At 47.2% G+C, this 20,988-nt stretch overlaps 1 protein-coding gene across 1 annotated transcript; it reads right to left on the bottom strand.

Moving 5' to 3' along the window:
- Window positions 1-2,024: 2,024 nt before the first annotated feature.
- Window positions 2,025-18,793, bottom strand: FAH (fumarylacetoacetate hydrolase). Its single transcript, XM_005521561.3, has 14 exons — window positions 18,577-18,793; window positions 16,246-16,356; window positions 15,524-15,645; window positions 14,375-14,424; window positions 12,825-12,915; window positions 12,212-12,309; window positions 11,908-11,960; window positions 10,419-10,518; window positions 9,600-9,730; window positions 8,776-8,851; window positions 8,150-8,196; window positions 7,036-7,137; window positions 5,906-6,023; window positions 2,025-2,244 (listed from the first exon to the last, which is right to left on the bottom strand). Exons 1-14 carry the CDS (start codon window positions 18,766-18,768, stop codon window positions 2,165-2,167), a joined length of 1,371 nt encoding a protein of 456 aa, XP_005521618.3. The 5' UTR covers window positions 18,769-18,793; the 3' UTR covers window positions 2,025-2,164.
- Between the last annotated feature and the right edge of the window lie 2,195 nt (window positions 18,794-20,988).

The following is a 20,988-nucleotide window of genomic DNA, read 5'->3' as shown; positions in this document are numbered from 1 at the left end:
TCCCTCAGGGCTGGGGCTGGCCGGGCAGCTTGGCTCTGGGCACGAGCCAGCTTGGAAGGATCTGTGGCCTCCATCCTGGCTGGGTTTGGGGTCTCAGTACCACTGACCTTCTGCCTGACCAGACAACAAGCCCAGTTCCCATTTGCTGGCAGGAATTTCAGCATCCAGGTGGCTCTTTGGAAGAGGAATTCATTGGGTGTGTACAGGACTTGTCTTTACCTTGCTCAAAGTTCAGGAAGAGCACTATGGACTTACAGTTCCCCTAAGTATTCCTGCACCTTGACACCACAGCCCTTCTTGGCAGTGCCTTGCCCCAAGGTCACAGCTGATGAGTAATGACACACTGTCCCACAGCAGCTCTGTCTCTCCTCAGACATTGCATTTCCAGAACATCAGACATGCCAAGGTGCACCGTGGATGTTGCTTCTGCAGAGAAATTTCTCTCCTGGATAAATGCTTTGTGTGTCCTCCTGCTGCTGCCAGGAGCAAAGCCAGGCTGTGCTCAGAGGAACTGGATGGGTTATTTCTAAATCCAAGAGGGAAGGTGTCAACTCACAATTGTCCTTTGAGGTCAAAAGACAGCACAAAGCATCTATAAATTGATGATCCAGTCAGAGTACATTAAATAAATATCTGCCTATTAGTTCAGCTCCAAGAGCCCGAAGGCAAAATAGCTTTTCCTTAATAAACAGCAATGAGCCAGTGTTTTCCTGGCCAGGTCATCCTTGATCTGGGGATGAACCTCCAAGTATCATTCGTTAAAGAACTATTATTGCTGCATGCTAGAAGAGAGCCCATTACAGTGCACATGCCCCATTAGCAGTGATTTATATGCACTGTCACATTTTTTCTTTAATTTTTATTTCAAATTAATTTTCCTCTTCTGCATGGCCATAAGGTTCACATTCCTGGTCAGCTCCAGGCACTCCCCAGGATGACATCAAATGCCTTCATGGCCCACATCAGCAAAACTACCTGGTAGAGCTTTTGAGCAGCAATGGGACAGCCTGGAAGAGCAGCAGCATGGGCTCATCCTGCTGTCACCACATGGAGCCAGCAGCCTCATCAGGTTCTTCACTTTGAGGACCAAGCAAATATTTAACAAGTTCCCCTTGCACTACAACACAGTTCATTATCCAGTCTCTCGAGCTCCTTCAGTCGGTAATATCCTCTAATTGATGTGATTTGGCACTTGGCCATGGAGTTAAATTGATTTGCAGGCCAGCAGGAGACAGCAGATGCCCTTTACACTTGAGGAAAGTGGCATGTGGCTTTGTTTACTGGCTGCTGCAAGGGGATGCTGTGGCACAAGATGCCTTTTAGGGGTGCAGGAAGGGGGTTTTCCTGCTTGGTGTCCTCTGGCCACAGCCCCTGTTGGGTGGCAGGGTGTCACTGCCACCAGTGAGTGCCTGGGGATCACTCCAGTGATGAAATTCCCCTTCCCTCCTTGACCCCAGGGATGCTGGTGCACAGGGTGAGAGAGAAACGGGGAATTCCCCTCTCTAAACCAGGGCAGGAGGCACAAGGGTGATCTTTTGACCTTTTGAGGGGTGCCCCAACACAGTTTCCCATCTCTGGGCTGGAATCAATCTCTTTCTGGGGCAGGAGAGCTGCCTCTGGTTGTGTAAGGGCAGGAGGAGCAGGGGCATCCTGCCTGTTGTGCTGATTATCACATTTCCAAATTGCTCTGTTGAAATTTATTTTAGGGCACAGTCATGTAATTCTTGCTCAGGAAGGTCTACAAGTTTTAATATCCATATGCAACTCGCCTTCAAGATTTCACCTCCAGCATATTAACACTGTGGAAAAAGGAAGTCAGCATGGAATCTCAGCTCTTATCATCAGCCTAGTACTCTGAATATTTAAGCTTACTTGAAAGCCTCTTTTTATAATTATAAAAAAAAACCCACATTAATATGGTAGAAGAGTTAAGAATCTTGCTTTCCATTTCAATCATCTCATTCATATTCCTAGAATTTTAAGCTAGTGTTGAAATCCTTTTCTTATCACACCAGAGAGCCACATTCACCTTTAAGATATTTATTGATAATTAAAAATAGTGAGATTAGAATCACTCATATAAAAATAATAAATCTGACTAGAGCAGAATGACTGGTAGAGGTGGAAGGGGAGTTCCTCCTTGGATGTCACATTACTCCAGTCCTCATGGATTCCACAGGGCTGGAAGGATTTTTCCTGAGCACTGGCCAAATCCCACACGGAATCCATTGCCCTGGCAGTAACCTGGAGACAGAAAACAGCACACAGCTTGCTCCCTAAGGACAGAAGGATTTTGCCAGGGATAAAAGTGAATAAAGGCATAAAGAGACCAAAACCAAGAGAAAACATTTCAGATATGCAATGAGAGGTAAAAAAGAAGAACACCTGGAAGAGTTCAAGCCCAGGAATATGAGGAAAAAAGAAGTACAAACTGTTAAACACAGCAATATTCAAGTCCAGTGAATTGATCAAAGAACAAACAATATGTGCCAGCAATATTTCTGTTTTCAAACCTAACCTGCAGCACCATCAATCTACCTGGCAAACTGATTCTCTGCCTGGCCCAGCCCTGCAATTAATCAAATAAATCTGGATTCTCTCTCTGCAGCATCAGGACTGCTCTTGGGATATCAGGATGCTGACAGCAGAGAGGCAGTCATTAAACCCCCTCAAACAGCAGGACCTCCCCTTGCAGGAGCTGTTTCACTTGCTAAAGTCAAGTGGCTTAGTTCCATGAGAAATTCAGCATATGACTCCAAGTTCCCATTAATCCAGTTATATAAGAGGGTGTGGAAGCTCTGCTGGCTGCTGCTGCAGACTCACAGGGCTGTGACAGCATCTCTGACTGTGGGACAGCTCTGTCTCTCCCTGCTCCCACACTGGGACAGGGATGCTGCAGCTCCTCTCGCTGCCACGGGCCAGCCAAGCTGCTCCACAAACAGCAGCCACCAGCAAAGCTGCAAGCAAAGCAGGGCAGGGGACACAGCCAGGGCCTTCTGGCCCATCTGAGAAGTCTGTTCTGGGAAGAACAGCTGAGGAGACCTACTGTAGCCTTCTGCTACAGCAGCTGACCAAAGCTGATCAAAGGAAAGACAAGTGGCATATGCTGCATTTTAAGGACTGATTTGACAGTTAGAGATGGATTTTCCTGATGGAATACATCACCTGCACATGATAAAAAAACAGCTTCCTTCAAGAAGCCAAGAAGGAGCTCAACAGAACAGACCCTAATTCCCAGTGGAAATCTCCCCCAAGGAAGAGAAAGGGTGGGCTCAGGCTGCAGGGCAGCCAAAGTTACTGCAGCTCAAAGAGCCCCTGCCAGCTCTAACCCACAGTGCAGCTCTCAGAGCCAGGCTGAAATGAAGTTTTCCAAGGGTAGGGGTGTCTCTGAATGCTTGTGTAAAGCCACAGACATCCTGGTATCTGCCAGGTAATCCTCATCCCTGAGCAGTAGTGGAGTAAGGCACTGTAAGGCTCAGCTCAGCTTCCATTTGACTCATTAGGCTTCACTGCCAGCTTTCCCTTGAGGAGCAGCTGATTATTTCAGTCCAGTTTGGTTCTCCCTGCTGCCAGGCACAATTTAGAGCAGCACTAAGGAGCAGCACACTGAACAAAGCGAGCCCTGTGCTGCCAGCAGCCCTGGCCTGAGCCCTGTGTGTGCCAAGGAGCTCCTAACAGGTTTTTGCAGGCAGCTGCCAGCACCACAAGGAGCCCTTCCCCTGCTATGCCCCCTCCCTGAGACACTTCTTGGGAGAAATAGATTTCTCTCATTTTATGCGTTAGATCTCTGAAATAGGTCCCACATGGGGAGTAAGAATACAAAGTTGAAACAGGAAACCAGAAATGGTGTGTTGAGCACTTGGCAAGAGCTAATGGCATCACCTTGGGAGAGGATGGAATAGCACCAGCCCTGCCTCAAGGGTGCCTTAAGGCCCTGGACCTGCCATACATCACTAAATAAATTGAGCAGCTCCCAAACTGTGCCAGCAGCCCCTGGCTCTTTGCAACGCCCTGGTGTCCACAGCCACAAACTGTGCTCGTGGGAGCAGCCCAGCAGATCAGGTAACATGGGACTGTCCCTCTGCCTTCCCCCAGCTTAGCAGCAAGGCCATCATGCCATCTTTAAAGACATTCAGGATTCAAAGTATTTCATGAGTTAACACAGATTGTCATGGGCATGAGGAGCATGGCTCATGGGCTGGTCCCGTTTGTCCCCGAGCTGGCTCCCCATGCCAGCAGCTCCCAAACTGCACGGTGCCCCTTGCCAAAAGGGACATGTAACTCCACAGGGATGTCCATCATCCCTGCTGTACCCTAATTTAGGGCTCCTGGCGTAGCTGCTGGAGGGAGACTGGGGACTCTGGAGGGCAGAGGGGCACTTTGAATTGCTGGAGGAGTGTCCCTGGATATATGGGGAGCCTGTGGAGAGCAGTGTCAGCTGGCTCCACGTTGCAGCATGAGCAGTCCCTGGGCTCTTGGGAGGCTGAAGGATATCAGAGGCACTGAGGACTCCTCGGGTTCATCACCTGAGAGTTCATGACTCTCTCTAGTACACCTCAACCTCCAGTTGTCTCAGCATCTTCCTCTGTCAACCTGGCAGCAGCTGACAGAAACACTATTTTCAAGGCTATTGGATGGGCTGCCAGGCAGGAGGCACTGGGGCTCTGGCTGCAGCACCACCAAAACCACTATGGAGTCATTGCCAGGGGGCTGGAATACATACATTGCTTTGTTGTTTTGTTTTGGTTTTTTTAATTCACAGAATTAAAATCTTGGATTTTATTAAATATATTTTCAGAGAAAAAAAAATTGTAATTTTAAACTGTGTTGTCAAAAATCCTAGGAGTCCTGGTTGGACTGAGCAGGCCCAGGTGTGCAGGCACATATTGGCATCACAGCATGAGGCAGCTGCCTGGGTGTTTGTCACTCACGTTTTCTCTGCCCTCAGTCACACCTGTGAAGGCTTTTGCCATTGCTTGAGCCATTTGTTCCTGTGCAGATATCTCTGCTCACATCAGCAGGCTGGAGCTGCTCAGAGCCAGGTGTGGCACTGGCTGGGTCTCAGCTGGTGACGCACAACATCCCACAGGACATTCCCTAGAATCCCACTAGGTCACACAACAAAGACATTGGAGACTTGAAACAAACACTTCTCATGGCTGTCCTTGCCAAATATTTGCTGCCCCAAAGCCACAAAGATGAAAGGAAAGGAAAAATAGATTTGTTTTGCACTAGGCTTTGGGTTAAAAAGAAGTAGGAGTGGTATTTAAATCACAAAACACCATGGTAGATTTTAATTCATAAAATCCTTAGATTATCAAGATGAAAACTAAAACCATGTCTCAGCATGAAACAGCTCTCAAGCAGAGCCCTTGTCAGAAGGGAGCTGGTCAGCTCTAGGAGGCTTCAAGCTGTTTCCTACATACTTGATTTGCAACACACTTCATCGAATACATCTAGGTTACAAATGAAATATTATTTGAAAAATAACTTTTTTTAGCATTTTCCAAGCTCTGCTCCACATGCAAACTTGGACTGTGGTGGAAACAATTCATCAACTGCTCCTAGTCCTGGGGTATTTTACCCATAAAATGGGTAAAAGAAAAATAAAAATGTAATAAAAACCAGCAAACCTACCTCCATCATCTCCTTGGTGCTCACACAGTAGCATAAGCAAAAGCATTAAGGATTTAGCAAAGCAAATAATCTAATCTAGAAAGCATTTATGGCAGGGAAATTTCCATCCACTTGCTTTAGCCTCCTCACAGGTAGGATGGAAACAACTGTGCTTGCATGGCAGGTATGTACAGAATAGCCCAGCTCCACACCAGCTGTCTGTCCTGCTGGGATCAGCCTGTGGAAATGTGTCCTTGCTGCAGTGTAAGAGCAGTTATCCAGCCATTACCTGTCAAAATTACTTCATCTCCATCCTGCAGGAATTTACGAGACTGTCCACCGCCCAGAGGGATTTCTTTTGTTCCATTCCAGGACAGCTCCAGCATGGAGCCAAAGCTCTCTGGCTCCTGCAGCAAGAGTTCATAAACAAATAAACTACTTTTTAGTATCTTCCCAGCTTATTGCTGCTGAGAGCAGACACACAAGTATGTTACCTTCACAGAACAGAGCTTTGCTGTTGGTTTAATTCATTGATACATTGGGTCCTTTTCCTGACTTTGCTTTTTAATTTCTTGCTGGCTATTAGCAGTGATGCTTACAGCTGTTATTTCTGTATTTAACACAGAGTTCAACCTGTTAAAGCAGTCTGGGTCTGCCACAGCAAGAATGGAAACAAGAGGAGGAGTGAAGGAGTGAAGGACTTCAAATCCAGTGCTTTTATGTAGTCACATTTCAGTTTTTTACTTACATTTTGTTCTTCAGAAGAACAAAGTTGGTGTTTGTGAGTCTTTAATGTCATTCTGCAGTACAATACTGTACAATAATCTGGAGATTCAAAAAGCACCACAGAAATGCTCAAAAGTGAAGTACAGGCATCCCAGCTTGCAAACAACTTATCTGAGGCTGTCTTTGTGACAGCATACACTGGATTTGTATTTGGTGATTCAGAAAGTGAGAGCTGCTCATATATTGCAGCCACTGTCCAAACTGCAGCTCAAGGGGAGCAAAAGCTTGTGAAGCTGGCTACAACTTCATTGGAGAAACTAAAAGTTATACCCAGGCACCTCTTACATTCTTTCAGAAATAAAAAGCTGCATTTCATAGAGGGTAAATGGATAGTGAGTATGCTTCCACACAGAAGTTAATTTGCATCTGTTGTAAAATAGCTCTTAGGGAAAGAAGTACAGGAGAGATCAAACCCCCAAAACTCAACAACATAAAAACCAGCCAAACAAAAACCCCACCCAAATCAATCCACTCCTTGGTGTGAATTTGGGGCTGCCACAGCAGCACCCCAGCGTGCCTGGGAAAGAGCTGCAGATGGTTTCGTGGTGCTCAGATCAAGAAGGGCTTAGCCCCAAGCCCTGCTCTGTTGGTTTTGGGCTGCTGAGCAGTGCCTGTGATTGTTCCAACACTTACAGGTCCACTGATGGTGCCAGAGGCCAGGAGGTCCCCAGGTCTGAGGTTGCAGCCATTGATGGAATGGTGAGCCAGCTGCTGTTTCATGGTCCAGTACATGTGCTGGAGGAAGGAGGAGGAGAGGCTAAAGCAAGGACAAGGAAGGACAGACTTCTCTGGTGGGCCATGAGGCTGTGCAGAATGGAGCCATGTGGCCTGGCCTAAGGCATTCATAAACCCCACACTTTAACATGAAATTTAGCCCCTTAAAATTTTTCTTATTTCAGCTGGATGTCATTTTTGCCTCTTCTTCCTCCTTAAGACCAGTACTGCTGACCCAGGCTCCATGATTACACCCAGTATTTTAACAGCCTTGTAGAAAAATCTACTTATTACTGATTTGCTGACTACTGATTTACTGATTAAGGTAATTACTATGCAAAGAGCCAAATGTGAATATGAAATTGATTGAGAATTGCTGCAGCTGGCACATAAATCTCCTGGCTTCAATCAGTGGGTGGAGGCAGAGCCACCACGCTGCCCACAGAGGGGATGGGGCAGAGCCAGGCTGGCAGCAGTGAGTGGCATCTAAATTAGAGCTGTGTTGCAAGAGGCAATTCCCTCTTCCTGTAGGCCTCTGTTCTCGTGGCTCCCTGCCAAATGGGCACACAGCTAAGGATGCTCTGAGCACCCCAACCTGAGCAGCAGAAAGAGCTGTCCCCTCCATCAGGCATTCATGTGTTTCCAGTGGTGTATCACCATTGGAAGATGGTGATGGTTCCCCCCTGTGAGGTGGAAACACCTGAAAGATTTTCATTTTTTTGAAAATTTCCCTCTGTCTCGTATGCAGTCACTCAGATGTGATCTTCAGCTGCGCTGGAACAGAATGCTCAGGGATTCACCATCCCTGGAAGTGTTCAAAAGCTGTGTGGATGTGAGGGACATGGTTTAATCACAGGCTTGGCAGTGCTGGGTTAACATTTGGACTCGATGATCTCGGAGGTCTTTTCCAACCTTAGTGATTCTGTGATTCTATTCCATGAGTCTAATGCAAAAAGCAGTGTTTGAAATTGCCTGGACTGGAGCTGATGGCATCAGCAAGATTGCAAATAAACAAAAGATACTGGAGTCTTACCTTGAAATTGGATCTACATATAGTAGTTGGCGTAGTCATTCCTTCTCCTGCAGAAAATAAAGGACAAAAAAGTGAGAAGCAATTTGTTTGCCTTGGATGAATGATGTTGGAGTCTTTTTACTTTACAGATGAATGGAGGCTTCTTTTATCACTGTAATCCCTAGTGAGAAACCAGTAATAACATTTTCTATTGCTACAAGCACTGGGATTTCATAGAAAACAAGTGTGTGGCTTGCACTGGAGTAGCATCGAGCTGCCCATTTCCTACTCTGCTCTCCTGTGGGAGAAACACCTGGACCTAGTGGCCAGCAGGGCCATAAAGTGGGGGCTGAGCTGGGTGGATATCTGGAACCCACCCAGATCTGCTCATTCCATACCCTGCTGACCCCTGCCTGTGCAAGGAGACCCCTCAGGAACACTCCTCAAGGGACACTGACCACAGGGGACATTCCCTGCTTGGCACACTGCTGCATGGAACAGGAGTTCTGCTCTTGCTCTGACAGAAGCAATCTGGGAAAAGCAGGAGAAGAAGGAGCACAGAGCCCAGAGAAAGTGCCTGAACATCGGTGCTGCCACAATATTTAATTGGCAACTTCAGCTTTGCAACCCACTCAGCTTTGCCATACCTTTAATAGCAACAAAGAGCTTGATGTCAAAAGTGTAGGGCTCTTTATCCTGAAGGTAGGGCAGTGGCTTAGGATCCTAAAAGCACATAAAACACATAGTCTAAACAAAAATAAATTTAAAAATCCACAAGACATTCCAGTGAGTACTGGTGTACCCAGCCTGTGCTGCACAACCATTCACCATTCTTACTGCTCAGGTTCTCGCTTTGCTTGGTCTCATGCACACACTTTTAAAGATCTTTCTGAACAGACATGATATCCATATAATCTAATTCCTTTTTCTTCACAAGGTTTGGAAAAGCCATGCCCATCATTTCAGCATAGATATTAATCCAGCACAAATAATGTGCCCGCACACCTTTGCTCTGTGCCCACACAGAGAAGATGGTGAGGCCTCTGCAAGACTCTTATCTTTTCCAGTTTTAACTACCTACAAAATGGAGACAACTGGAAATGCTTGAACAAACTGTTCTGGCTTGACTCCACCCTCTCTCCACCACTTACTGGATGCTAAGTGCTCCCAAAGACCCTGAAGAAGCTCTGATTAGTTTATTTTCCAAGTGTTTTAAAGATGATTTTTCTGCCCTGCTCAAGCAGGATGAGAGCACAACATGTGCCAGGGCCAGTGACATCAATGAGCACTTGAAGTCAGAGGGCCCTGGTTGCTTTCATTTGCCCAGAAGCAGAATCACATCTGTAAATTCCATGGAGACAATCCTTGGCATGGATGCAGCTCAGTGATTTCTACTGATGGGACCTTCCAGCTCTGCTGACATTTTTCTAGCAATGCCTTTTCCTTTATTTCAACCTTTTCTCTTGCTGACCTGGACAGGGTTTGGCAACACAAATGGCATGAGAGCTTCCATGGTGACAACCCACGGAGAGATGGTTGTGCCAAGGCTTTTGCTCAGGAAAGGACCCAGAGGAACATATTCCCACTTCTGGATATCACGGGCTGGGAAGAGAACATTCAGTGCAGTGCAGTTAAACATATCCTAGGAATTGCACATCCATCAGACCCGTGAAAGAGTAACACGAATTGAAATTGCTATCCCCAGCCTTTTCCAGCTGTTGTGCCCAAATCCCAATTTAAACCCATCCATTTTCAACCCAATTTTCTTAGATCAGCAGGATTAGGATGATAAATCAGCAATAAGTAAAACAAACCAGATCATCCCCATATAACTAGTATTTTTACCCCCACTTTAATTATTCCTTTTATACCCAGCTAATGATCTTAGCCAGCCATAAGGGGAATTTCAAGCTAAATCTTTGCAGAGACTGAGGGATTTGTGACTGCCAAATCCTTTTCCTTTTCCTGACACTGAAATCAATCACCATCATTGGTATCACCATTCTTAGGACTCCTCCATCCCTGCCCAGAAGAAACTTAGACTGATATTAGCGCTTTCATAAGTAAATAAATCTTCATTAGGCAGCAATTTCTGGTTCTACTAATTGAACGAAGATGGATTGATACAGACACTGAAAAATACAGGCAACACTTCATTTTCATCCCTTTCAGCAGAACCCAGTGTTTTCAGCCACCAGCATTCTGCCATTAAATATGTAATTATCCCTCTCTAGGGTTTCCCATGATGCTGTAACCCCCTCTCCAGGCAGATCCCCACAGCACCGGTTACCGCTCCAGTCGTTCATCAGGACCATCCCAAAGATGTGCTCCTGGGCTCTGCTGATGGGAATGGGCTCCCCATACTTGTTTCCAGGACCTACAAAGAATGCCTGAAATCAAAAAGCAACATGTTGGTTATGTTTCTGAAGATAAAAATCTTCAGTGCACAGAGAGTTACAGCAGCAACAGAAGCTGGACAGGATGAGTTCTGCACCATTTCCCATACACATTTGGACAAAACCCATGGCCTAGTCCCCTTTTCTTCCCCTCCATGAAGCTGGCAGGCTTGAATTACTTAAGGGCTCTGTGTTGCTAAGAGACAGGCATTAAACAAGGGCACGATGTTGTCAAAATGCAGGAGTTAAAATGGTCCCTCCTAATTACAGTCCGGATGCAGAACAGGTTTGCCCACTGAAGGGACTGCTTGGTGCAGACAGTGAACAGGAAGGAGTTTAAAGTCATCCAAGGGGATACTGAACGTGGCTGGAGTCTGATGAGACAGTGGGGAAGAACAGGCAGGTGGAGAAATGTGCCCACTAAGTAAAGTAGGCCATGAACTGGGTGCCTGCACTCATTCCCTTAGGAATCCACAGCCTGCTCATGCAGAGGATTTTATAGGAAATCTCAGTTGTCTCTTTCTGTCTACAATATGGAAGTTTTTCCTTCTGTTCCTGCAGCAGCCAGCAGTAGAACTCAGGATGGAAAGCAGAACTATGGCAGCACCACAGGAACCCCACATTATGGGACTGATCTCCCCTTATAGCAGTGATTGGCAAAGCACTCAGCATTTCACTACATTTTTATAACCATTTCCATCAATATTACACTTCTTCCACTACTTTTTTTTTGTTTTGTTTTTAAAAGGAAAAGATTGGGAATAAAACATACAAAAATTATATAAGCCATTAAAATGACATAAATCTTAATACAAATCTATGATACACTCCCTTCTGGACCACACTAAGCCACAGCATGACGTGCCAACCCACCATGTTTTTTTACAACACCCACAGCACAGGTTTTAACCTTCCAGGCAGGACAATCAGGAGTTTGAATCCCACTGCCAAGAACTCAGGGCTTCCTCTGCTCTAGCACAAGGTGCAGACAGCCTGGACTTGCCAAACCCCAGCGTCCATTGACAGATGCTGCCTGCAGTGCAGAGGTAACTGCTGACCAGGAAACAGCCTGGGGTGGCTGATGAAAAGAGTTCTGCTGCCTGACTGCACCCCTGGTGCTCAGCTTTGGCCAGGTGAGCTTTTTCCAGCCTGAGAGTTGTCTGAGCAAACATCCCAATGAGCTAAGGCACCCTGCTCCTCATCCAAAGCAAAGGTTTGTTCCACAGAAATCTTTACTGCCTGCAGCAGAGACAGCTCAGAGGGGAGCACAGGAATGGACCTTATGGGACATTCAGTTTAGAAAAAGCCAAACCCCACCCTTTCTTCCCTGTTTCTATTTTAACCTTTTTCAAGTCATAAGGAGAAAAAAAAAAACCCTCTCACCATTTCTAACTCGATATCCAGACGTTTACAAGCACCAAACACTGGAGGTTTATCTGTGGGTAGAAGAAAGAATATTTTACATCAGGGAGGCAGCTAGGAAAATAGAATATTGGCCAGAAGAAACAGCTGTGCTGCTCAACAGGGAACAGAAGATGGACTTAAACCAGGGCTTTCTCTTGCCCTGACCCCAGGCTGGGCTTTAGGCAAGGCATCCCAGACCCTTCCACTCCACTATTGTGATGTGGAGCAAAATTAAAGAATAAAAGCAAAAAGAATCCACATTGAAATGCTCCCAGAGACTCACCATTGTCAGGTTTTGTTTGTCCCACAGGTCTCCGGATGGGCGTCCCAGACACCACAACAGACGATGCCCGGCCGTGATAGCCCACAGGTAAGTGCAGCCTTGAGAAAGCACCACAATGCTGGGGTTAGCTGTGTGCCAGAGCAGCTTTTGGGGGTGGAAGCACAGCAGGAGTGTGAGGTACAAGGAGAAGGAGCTCTAGATACAGGGGCAGACCTCAGCACCTTACTCCAGGTGATAATAAGGATGGAAGTTAAAGCCCTGTTGCAGCCTTAATGCACTTCTGTGCCGCTGCTCCAATTAATTCCTTGGATCTTAAAACCTGCTTTCTTGTCACTCAGCAAAACCTAACTTTTTAGGTATGTTTGTCTTTGAACAGGGGGCTGCACAGTAACTGGTGTGGCCACTGCAGTGAAGGGCAGGGTGGATTCAGCTGGGGCTGGGGACGTGTGGAGCTTGGTTCTGGTATTGAACTCTGGACAACACCGACTCTCATCTGCTAGGAACTGAAACCAGTGTGACCCTGAAAAACTACTCAGACCTTTAAAACATCACGTATATGTACAGATATGCCTGCAAAATAATGCTGCACTAGAGAATAATCCAAGGCACCCACCAGTTCGGCATCAGAGCGTTCTCCTTCCCCCTGAACATGATCCCGACGTTTGTGGCATGTTGGCGAGAAGAATAGAAGTCAGTGTAATCTCCTGCACGAGGAAAAAAGCCATAAAATGGGGATCAGTGGCAGCAAAGTCCCTCATCTGAGGGGGCTAAAGCACATCATGCGCTGCTGGCAATGAAAAGAGCAGAAAAGGAGCCAGCAGGAGCGCTCAGGGGATGTCATTAATAGCATAAAGGGGTGATTAACAGTTCATCTATAAATTATGCAGACAAAAATGGGGTTTTTAAATTCTTTTTCTTAGTCTTCGGTAGAGAAGAGGCTGGAAAACGCAGGACATGAAGCTGCAGCCCCGCTTCCAGGGCCCAGTAATCCCGCAGCGTTTCCTGCAGCCGGCGGTACCCGGCGGGGATGCTCAGGACATCTGCTGCCCTCTGCTGCCATCCCTGCAAACAGCTCCCGCCCTCCGCATCCGCGGCACAACGGGGCGACCGGGGAAAACACCCCCTGCCAGCGGGTATTGGCATGGTGCTGGTTAGCGAGCTCAGTAAGACATCCAGCAGCTCCAGCAGGAGGTTATCCCCCGGTTCCAGCCGCCCAGAGGAGGACACGGCCACTCGGGAGAAGCAGAACCACACACAGGACAGAGCTGCACCCGAGTGCTGTGGAATCCTAAATGCCTGGACGTGTCTGTGTGGTACAGCTCGGTCACAGCACGGCAGTGCTCTGTTCCCAGCACTCAGGAGAGCCGGGAGCCTGCAATCTTCTGACAGGACATGAACTGAAACTATTCCTGAAACTATTCTCAGGAAGGTATTACACCTATGGGGACTCCTCGTGGTTCCTCTGGGACAGGCTAGAGTTTGTCCCAAACCAGGGTTGTGCCCCATGGAAGGCAAAGGCCAACTCAGAACAGAGCTTGGACAGAAAAGGGGCAAGTTCATATCCCTGCCCCACGAAGGTCATGCCCTCAGGTGACTTGGATCAAGTTGGTTTGGGTCCAAAAACAAACTCCTGCCACAAACAGGAAACTCTCACATAGCTATAAGAATACAGTAATTCCAAAGCAGTCCATGGCTCCATGGCAATGATCTGGGATGCAGAGTAATGGTCTGGGAGTGGAAACTCCTGCTTATTTATGAGGCTGGTGTATCTGCCTTGGAAACTTTGCAGCACCCGAATTATTTTCTGATGGCAAAAAGGGAAATTGTTGGAAACTGAGCAAGCGTTTCTTTCCTGGCTCTAGTCACAAAGGCCTTTGGTGATGCCAATCTGATGACAGGAGTTATGTCCCACCAGACATCCCTGATTTAGTGGAAATTGCATCCAGGACTGCTCTGGCTGCTATTGAGCTTCCCCAGGCTTTTATTCTTGTGCCACAGACAGCACCAACCTTTCATTATGTACAATAATCTACTTGTGGCTGCTGCAAACCCCATTTTCTGCAACAGCTACGATCTGTCTGTCTGAGCAAGCTGGAAATGCAGCAGCTGCTCTGTGTGGGAGCAAAGGGCAGAGAGAGGAGCCCTGGGCTGTGCAGGACTCACCGATGTGGGCGGGCAGGTGCATCGTTGCAGAAGCTTGAGGTACAAATGCTCTGAAATGAAAAATGATGCCTTCAGATCTCCCACCTGTAAGCACCATGGAAGAGGCTGACTTGCTCTCCCAGTTCCTTCCTTAATTTTGTGCCTCACAAAAAAAAAAAAAAAAAAACAACAAAAAACCTGGCAGAAAAGCAGGTGGCTGCACAGGCTGCCGTTCCTGGGATGGCTACACCAAAAGGAGCAGCCCTCAGGGTGTGAGTGGGGAGGGGGCAGCCCTGGGGCTGGCTGGAGTCCCAAGGGGCACAGAGAAACCCCCAGTGCCCACAGCCAGGACACCACTGCCTCTGCTGCGTGGGAAGGATGAGTTCATGGCTCCTGGGGTGTCCGATTTGAACTGCTGGCCCTGTTCAGGGAAGATGCACGTGGCAAGCAGCAGTTCAACCCCTCTCCTGCTCATCCTCCCAATCCCCCTGGCAGGACAGGGAGGAACAACTCCTGCTCACTGCCAGGGCAGGCACTTGTGGTGCTTAAAAGATCACTCTGGACAAATGAGAGGTGTGGGATTAATGGACACACAGGTTTTCCAGCAGCACAGCACAGAGTTCTCCCCCTCTGCCCCTACACCACAGCGCGGGCCCAAATCTGAGGCCAATTTGTGACCACACACTCACTTTTAGCAAAGTCCAGGGGTTGCTGAGGACAAACTGGGGGGTGTCCCCACGCCTGTTCCAGCTGTGACAGGCAGGGAGGGAGGCACTGGGGGAGGTGGGAGAAGCAGAGACCCTTGAAGCTGTGTCTCCATGGAAGGCCATGGAGAGGCCGTGGTCAGAGCAGCAGCCCACACCTGCCTGGGCAGCCTCGCTCAGCCCCCACAGAGGCAGCAGGTCTGGACACACCCCAGGGTGTTCCAGGTGCTCGCTGTTCCCAGGTGGAGGGTGACACCCTGGATCTGCGGGCAGTCACGGGATTAATCAGAGATTAATCTTTACGTAATTAAGAGAAGGAAGCACTCAATGTGCACAAACCCCAGTTAATTCCCACGTAGGAGGCAGGTGGCCACGTCAGACTGTGGGTTCTGGTGTCCTGTCACCCAGGTGACACAGGGCACAGCTGCCACCTCACTGTGCCTGCAGCCACTCTCCGCTCCCTCACCTTCTCCGCAGCTCCGTGCTGTCCCTCAGGGTGGGCTCTCCAGCTGACAGCAGCTTTTGCAGGAAAGCCCTGGCCTCGCTCCACGCTGGCCAGCCCAGCCCCATGAAGGCATTCAGGGTGGGCTGACAGTGGCACAGAGGTGGGGGAAAGAAAAGACCACGTTTTGTTTATCCCTCACATGCAGGAAGATGTCCCACACCCTCATCCCGGTGTCGGATGCTCATGGCCGGGGTTATGTGGCCCATGATCACCCTGCCCATGGCTGCCCACAGCCCCATTCACACCCCACAAGTCCTCTGCAGCAGGACCTGCTGCATGTTTGCATCACCCCGTCCTAACACACCACTGCAGGTCCTGGTGGCTTTGATATCTCAACCAGCTGTAGCCAAAGGTGGTTTGTGTTCACCTTTATCGTTAACAAAAATTCCCTGTCATTAATATCCCATCCATGGAGTGTTAAAGGCACAAGCAGGAGTGAATTAACATTTAGGCTTTGTGTCAGACACCTGCATTGCCAAATGCTGATGACACTTTCCTGCAAAATGACTTTTGGATGCACGATGCCCCTGCTCTCCTTGAACCTTTGATGGTTTTTGCTCTACCAGAACCCGCCTGACAAGCTATTTCCAGTTCATGTTCATTATCTCACCACAAGTTGTTAAAGTGCCTTATGGAATATTTTTAATATGCGTGTGGAAATTAGAATAGGCTCTGATAAATACCTGGTCAAAGACGTGCTGGTGTTTGGCAAGAGCTGGTCCATTGAAAAGATGTTTAATGACGCTGAGATCCAAAATCTGGTCTCCAATTGCTACCCCAAGCCTGTGCCGAGGCTGCAAAGCAGCAAGAGGAGGGCGGAAGAGAAGAGTTTATGCTTGTACCCAAAAATGCCCCAGAGAGCAAAGAGGAAGACAGTGACCACAGAGAGTTTAACCCATCCAGGACAAAGGTGTGGTACCACAGCAAGGGGCCATCAAGAGCCAGTCTGGCTGCTGACAAACATTAAGCCTATGGACTGAGCATCACTGCAGACTCCCAGCTGATCCTGAGGGGTGGGAAAGAGCCTCAATCCCATCTTTTGGGGACATTACAACAAGCAGAGGTTTCTCTCCTTTCCCCTCTTTCCCCCAGAAAGGGGCTGACTTGCTCATTAACACCCCTCATTAATGATAAGCATTGCATGTTAAGCCCAAACATCTGCAATTCCTGTGAATCAGGAAAACACTGCTGCTCCTCCCACAAGCGGGGAACTGAAGCACAGAGAGGCTACCAGAGGATGGATCCCATCCCTGCAGTCATGCCTTTGGAGAAACAGGCATTTCTGCACCCCAGCTCCTCCCCAGAGGACTGAGGGTGCTCTGACTCCCCTGGTGGTACCAGGGAGCACATCATGCTTAGGCACATGATTTCTGTGCCTCGAAGGATGAGGCTGCCCTACATCACCTGTCCTCACACCACACGAGGAACCCAGGACCTGCATGCTGAGCCCAGCCTGGATCCCTGCTGGATCCTTGCTGCAGGATCATCATCCCACACATGGGGAAATGTGACAGATGCAGCCCAGGAGACAAAGCTCTTGTTCATGGGCTGGGCGCTTGCGGAGCCAGCGGTGACAGACCCACGGCAGCTGCACGGGGCAAAAACACACCACAGCCTCCATTATTTGTGTCTTTGGGTAAACAGAGACAAACTACTACAGCCACTCTGAAAAGTAGCTCACCAAAATAGCCATCTTCAAAGATCCATGCTATTAAACCTATTTTTCAACCTTTAACTTCCAAACAAGATTCCAAATGTGGTAGTAAGTATTTATTCAGCAAACATTCCTACAGAATAAAACCTAAAGGTCATGTCAGGTTAATTTGTAACTGGGATAGTCAGGAATGACACCAATTGTTTTAGCCTGAAATCATTAAAACATTCAGCTACTATCAGAACATTATTCTTCTAAATAATTTCTGTAAGTCTTGCCTGTCATTTCATCAGGTTTGAGTGAAGTTTTTTTTTTAGACAAGTTACTGAGGAAGGCAGAAAAATAATCCAAACTTGTTAGATAACAGCACACACATCTAGGAATAGATTAAATACACCATCTCATTTTATCTTTGGAAAATACCACATCAGAAAACACAATCTTCTGGCTTTTTGGGTTTTTTTTTTAAACCTACATGGATAACCAGCAGAAACCAGGAGATAATCATGAAGTTTCCATAAGCAGTAACAAATCAATTCTCCATTTTTTTCCTTCTGAGAAGCAGCTCTTGGCTTGTTTCTCTTTCTCCAGGAGGACACATCTCTGAAGCTCCATCCCATCAGGCACTCAGAGGCGTGAGGTTCAGCCTAGCTGGGCTCAGTTCTCATGGATATTGGGAGCTACTTCCTTGGCAGAAAGGATGAGCCCCATTTTCTTATGTGATCATAAAATAGAAAGCCTGGAGCTGGCTCAACCTGCAGGCTTTCTGCCTAGCTTTAAACATGACACATTTGCACACATTTAATGCAGCACTGCATAAATAAACACCCAATAGAACACAATGGGTCAGCTGCAAAAACAGGTAAAACACACATTTGATGCCCTGGTTTAATGCTTTGGCAACCACCAAAACTCCCCAAGAGTAGTAGTTAATGGGGCCTCTTAAGGGCGATGGTGTGATTACAGTCACAAAGAAAATGAAAGACTGAGTTAAAAACATAAAAAGTTGAGTGTGAAATGTGCTGTGCTTCTACATAAGGAGTGGAAGGGTCAAACATTGATTTAATGATGTCACAAAAATTATCAAAACCACACAAGAACTACTGTACGTATTAGCCAAGGTACTTCTCATCCGTACTCACACTCCTGATTTCTTTTCCACAGTTTCAAAGAAGCTGTAATCAAAGTTACCACTATGGAAACAGACAATGTGGCAGCTACAGCTTTTTCATCGGGTCAGGAAAGCCATGAGCATCTCAGGCTGGGAAGTTTCCTTTTATCCCCCATTGCTGGGAATTCTGCACTCTCACAGCCCTGGAACAACTACAACAGCCCAAGAACAAAGTTTGCTGTTACTCACCTCCTCCTTTGTGGAGAAAACCCCATAGGGGAGGTTTTGGAGAGGAAAATCTGAGTCCTTGTCTACCTGGATGAAAGACATGCTGAACCCCGAGCAGTCCCTGCTTACACACAGCTCCCACCTCCCAGGTGCTACGCGCCTTCCGCGGAGGAAGAGCCTCTCCAGCTGCTGTAACCCAGAGCAGAGGAGCATCAGATCCCACCCTCTGTTCTCAGACACAAACCAATGGCTGCTCTGTCACCATCCCACCCCTCTGCCTGGTCCCTGGCAGTGGTTAATCAGTGCCAGAGGTTTGCCTGAGTCAGCAGCTGTTAATTGTTCCCAGCCAGGCAGTGACCCTGCTGAAATGGGCTCTTCCTGCTCACAGCTACCTCTCCTGGAGGTATTTAGAAGATGTGTAGATGTGGCACTTAATTTAGTGGTAGACTTGGCAGTGCTGGGTGAGCAGCTGGGCTTGGAGGTCTTTTCCAACCTTAAAAGTTGCATGATTTTACAAACCCTCACATGAAACTGAGGCCTTCCTGCAACAGGTAACTCGTTGGGGGTGAAGGATCCAGCAGCCCTAAGGCCAGAGGTAACTGCCCTCTTTTACCTTTGAAAGGGTCATTATGTGCCGGGCCCCGGTGAAATGACTATGTCCACACCGATTCTCCCACCACAAGCTCAGCAGTCCTTGGGAAGTGGCACAATTCACACTTCAAACTGCACCTTTTTGTGGTTTTTAGTTTTGCAACACTGCTGCACCTTGTCAAGTTCTTCCATATTCTCCAGGTAGTTCCACCATCTTAAAACCAGACACGTATGTGCACCCAACCAGAAAGAAGAGGGAGGCTGGTGCTTTCTGCTCCCAGTCCCAGCTTTCTCCCACCTGCAGGAGAAAATTCACTCATTGTCAAACATAGAAACCAATGAGAGAACATCCTTGAAATTAGAACTAAATAGCAAATTTTATTTTCCAATAAAAACAGCAAAATGCTTATGATTGCCAGGCCAAAGAATTGGTTTGCTGCTCAACCTTTTTTTTGACAGAAATCATTAGAAGAGATTCAGCAAATGGTACAGCCAGAAATTCAGTGCAAGATGATATAACAGCATCATCTGTGACAGCTGCTCACTTGTTCAGACACAAGCCACTGTTTGAAAAGGGGTCTTCCTGAAACATCACAATGCCTAGCTTGCAAAAGATTTCCTGTAAAATTTCCCCTGACTGTTGGAAATGCTTTAAACACAGTGAAGATGTTTTGTGGGTAACCTACAGGATCTGGGATATAGAACCTGTTTATTCCAAAACTGAAACAGAAGCATGTACAAAACCTGTTCCAATACAGTGGCCAACGTGAGCAGACAGATTTACTCAAGAATTTTGTAGTGCAGTGAATGTGCTGGTGTTAATTAAAATGTTAACCACTAACCTCAAGCTGATGACACAAAATACAGAGTGAAGTGCAGATCAACCAACAGGATATTGCAGGGCCACTGCCAAAGCAATCCTAACACACAATTCTCAGGTGTCACTGAAAGGTGAACATCCAGTCAAAATGTAAGCTTAAACAAGACGACCATAAGCTCCTTCAATATTAACTCTGAGCCCCCTGCACAAGCCAGGCCAAAGGAGGTTTATTAGATGGCTTGGAGAAGGATGGGGAAGCAGAACTCCCCACTGTGGTTCTGCCTCACCATGGGCACTGCCAGGTGAGGACCCTACTGTGTAATCAAGAGCCAGAGGAACAGCTGCTTCATAACTGGTGGTGGTAAAGGAAATATGTAAATACTTTTCTTGTACCTTTCTTTTCTTCTTTCAGGCACCAGAAAACACAAATATAACAGGCTTTCCCACGCCTTGTGAAATCGATGGTGTGTTCTCTCTGCCTGGCCCAGAAGCATCACTGTCAGGTCAAAGGCAGTTTGGTCAGGAGGGCACGTGGAGAGAAAAGGACATGCTTAGGGAGAGACCAGAAATAGGGAAGAGGGAGGAATCAAAGTGACTGGAAAGGATTAGAGAATAAGGAAGTAGCAGCAAAGAGGAAAGCAAACAAACACACACCAAAGGGGACACCGCTATTCTTCCATGCTCTGTGCTGTGTAAGAGGAAGTTTAGCAAATGCTTCGAGGAAATACAGGATCTCTGACCTGGCATAAGGCAGACCATTACTGAAACTTGCCAGTAAGTTATTTATTTCTTCCTTCCTTTACTATAAACTCCACATGCTTCGTAGATTTTGGTTAGGCTATTTCTGCAAGCACAAGCTACTTCATTTATAATTTGGTCTTGCAGATTACTTTCTGTAACTATCAGAGAAAGCTCCTTCTGCTGCACAGTTTATATCATAAATGTAGTGCTTTATCTACTAATTGCCAGCCATAGCTTTTAAAGAGCATTCTGAATTTTAAAGGATGAAGCCAACTTTGATT

Source organism: Pseudopodoces humilis, chromosome 16 (assembly GCF_049639895.1).
Source record: "Pseudopodoces humilis isolate 2021_Gansu_Grassland_sample_001 chromosome 16, ASM4963989v1, whole genome shotgun sequence".
Lineage (NCBI taxonomy): Eukaryota > Metazoa > Chordata > Aves > Passeriformes > Paridae > Pseudopodoces > Pseudopodoces humilis.
This window is presented reverse-complemented; position numbering and strand designations above follow the sequence as displayed.

Coding starts and splice junctions, on each gene's coding strand:
- FAH (XM_005521561.3), bottom strand. CDS start 18,768: ATGCTCCTCTGCTCTGGGTTACAGCAGCTGGAGAGGCTCTTCCTCCGC. Junction 15,646..16,245: donor ACCAGCACGTCTTTGACCAG/GTATTTATCAGA, acceptor TGCCACTGTCAG/CCCACCCTGAATGCCTTCAT. Junction 8,852..9,599: donor TGTTGCCAAACCCTGTCCAG/GTCAGCAAGAGA, acceptor ATGTGCTTTTAG/GATCCTAAGCCACTGCCCTA.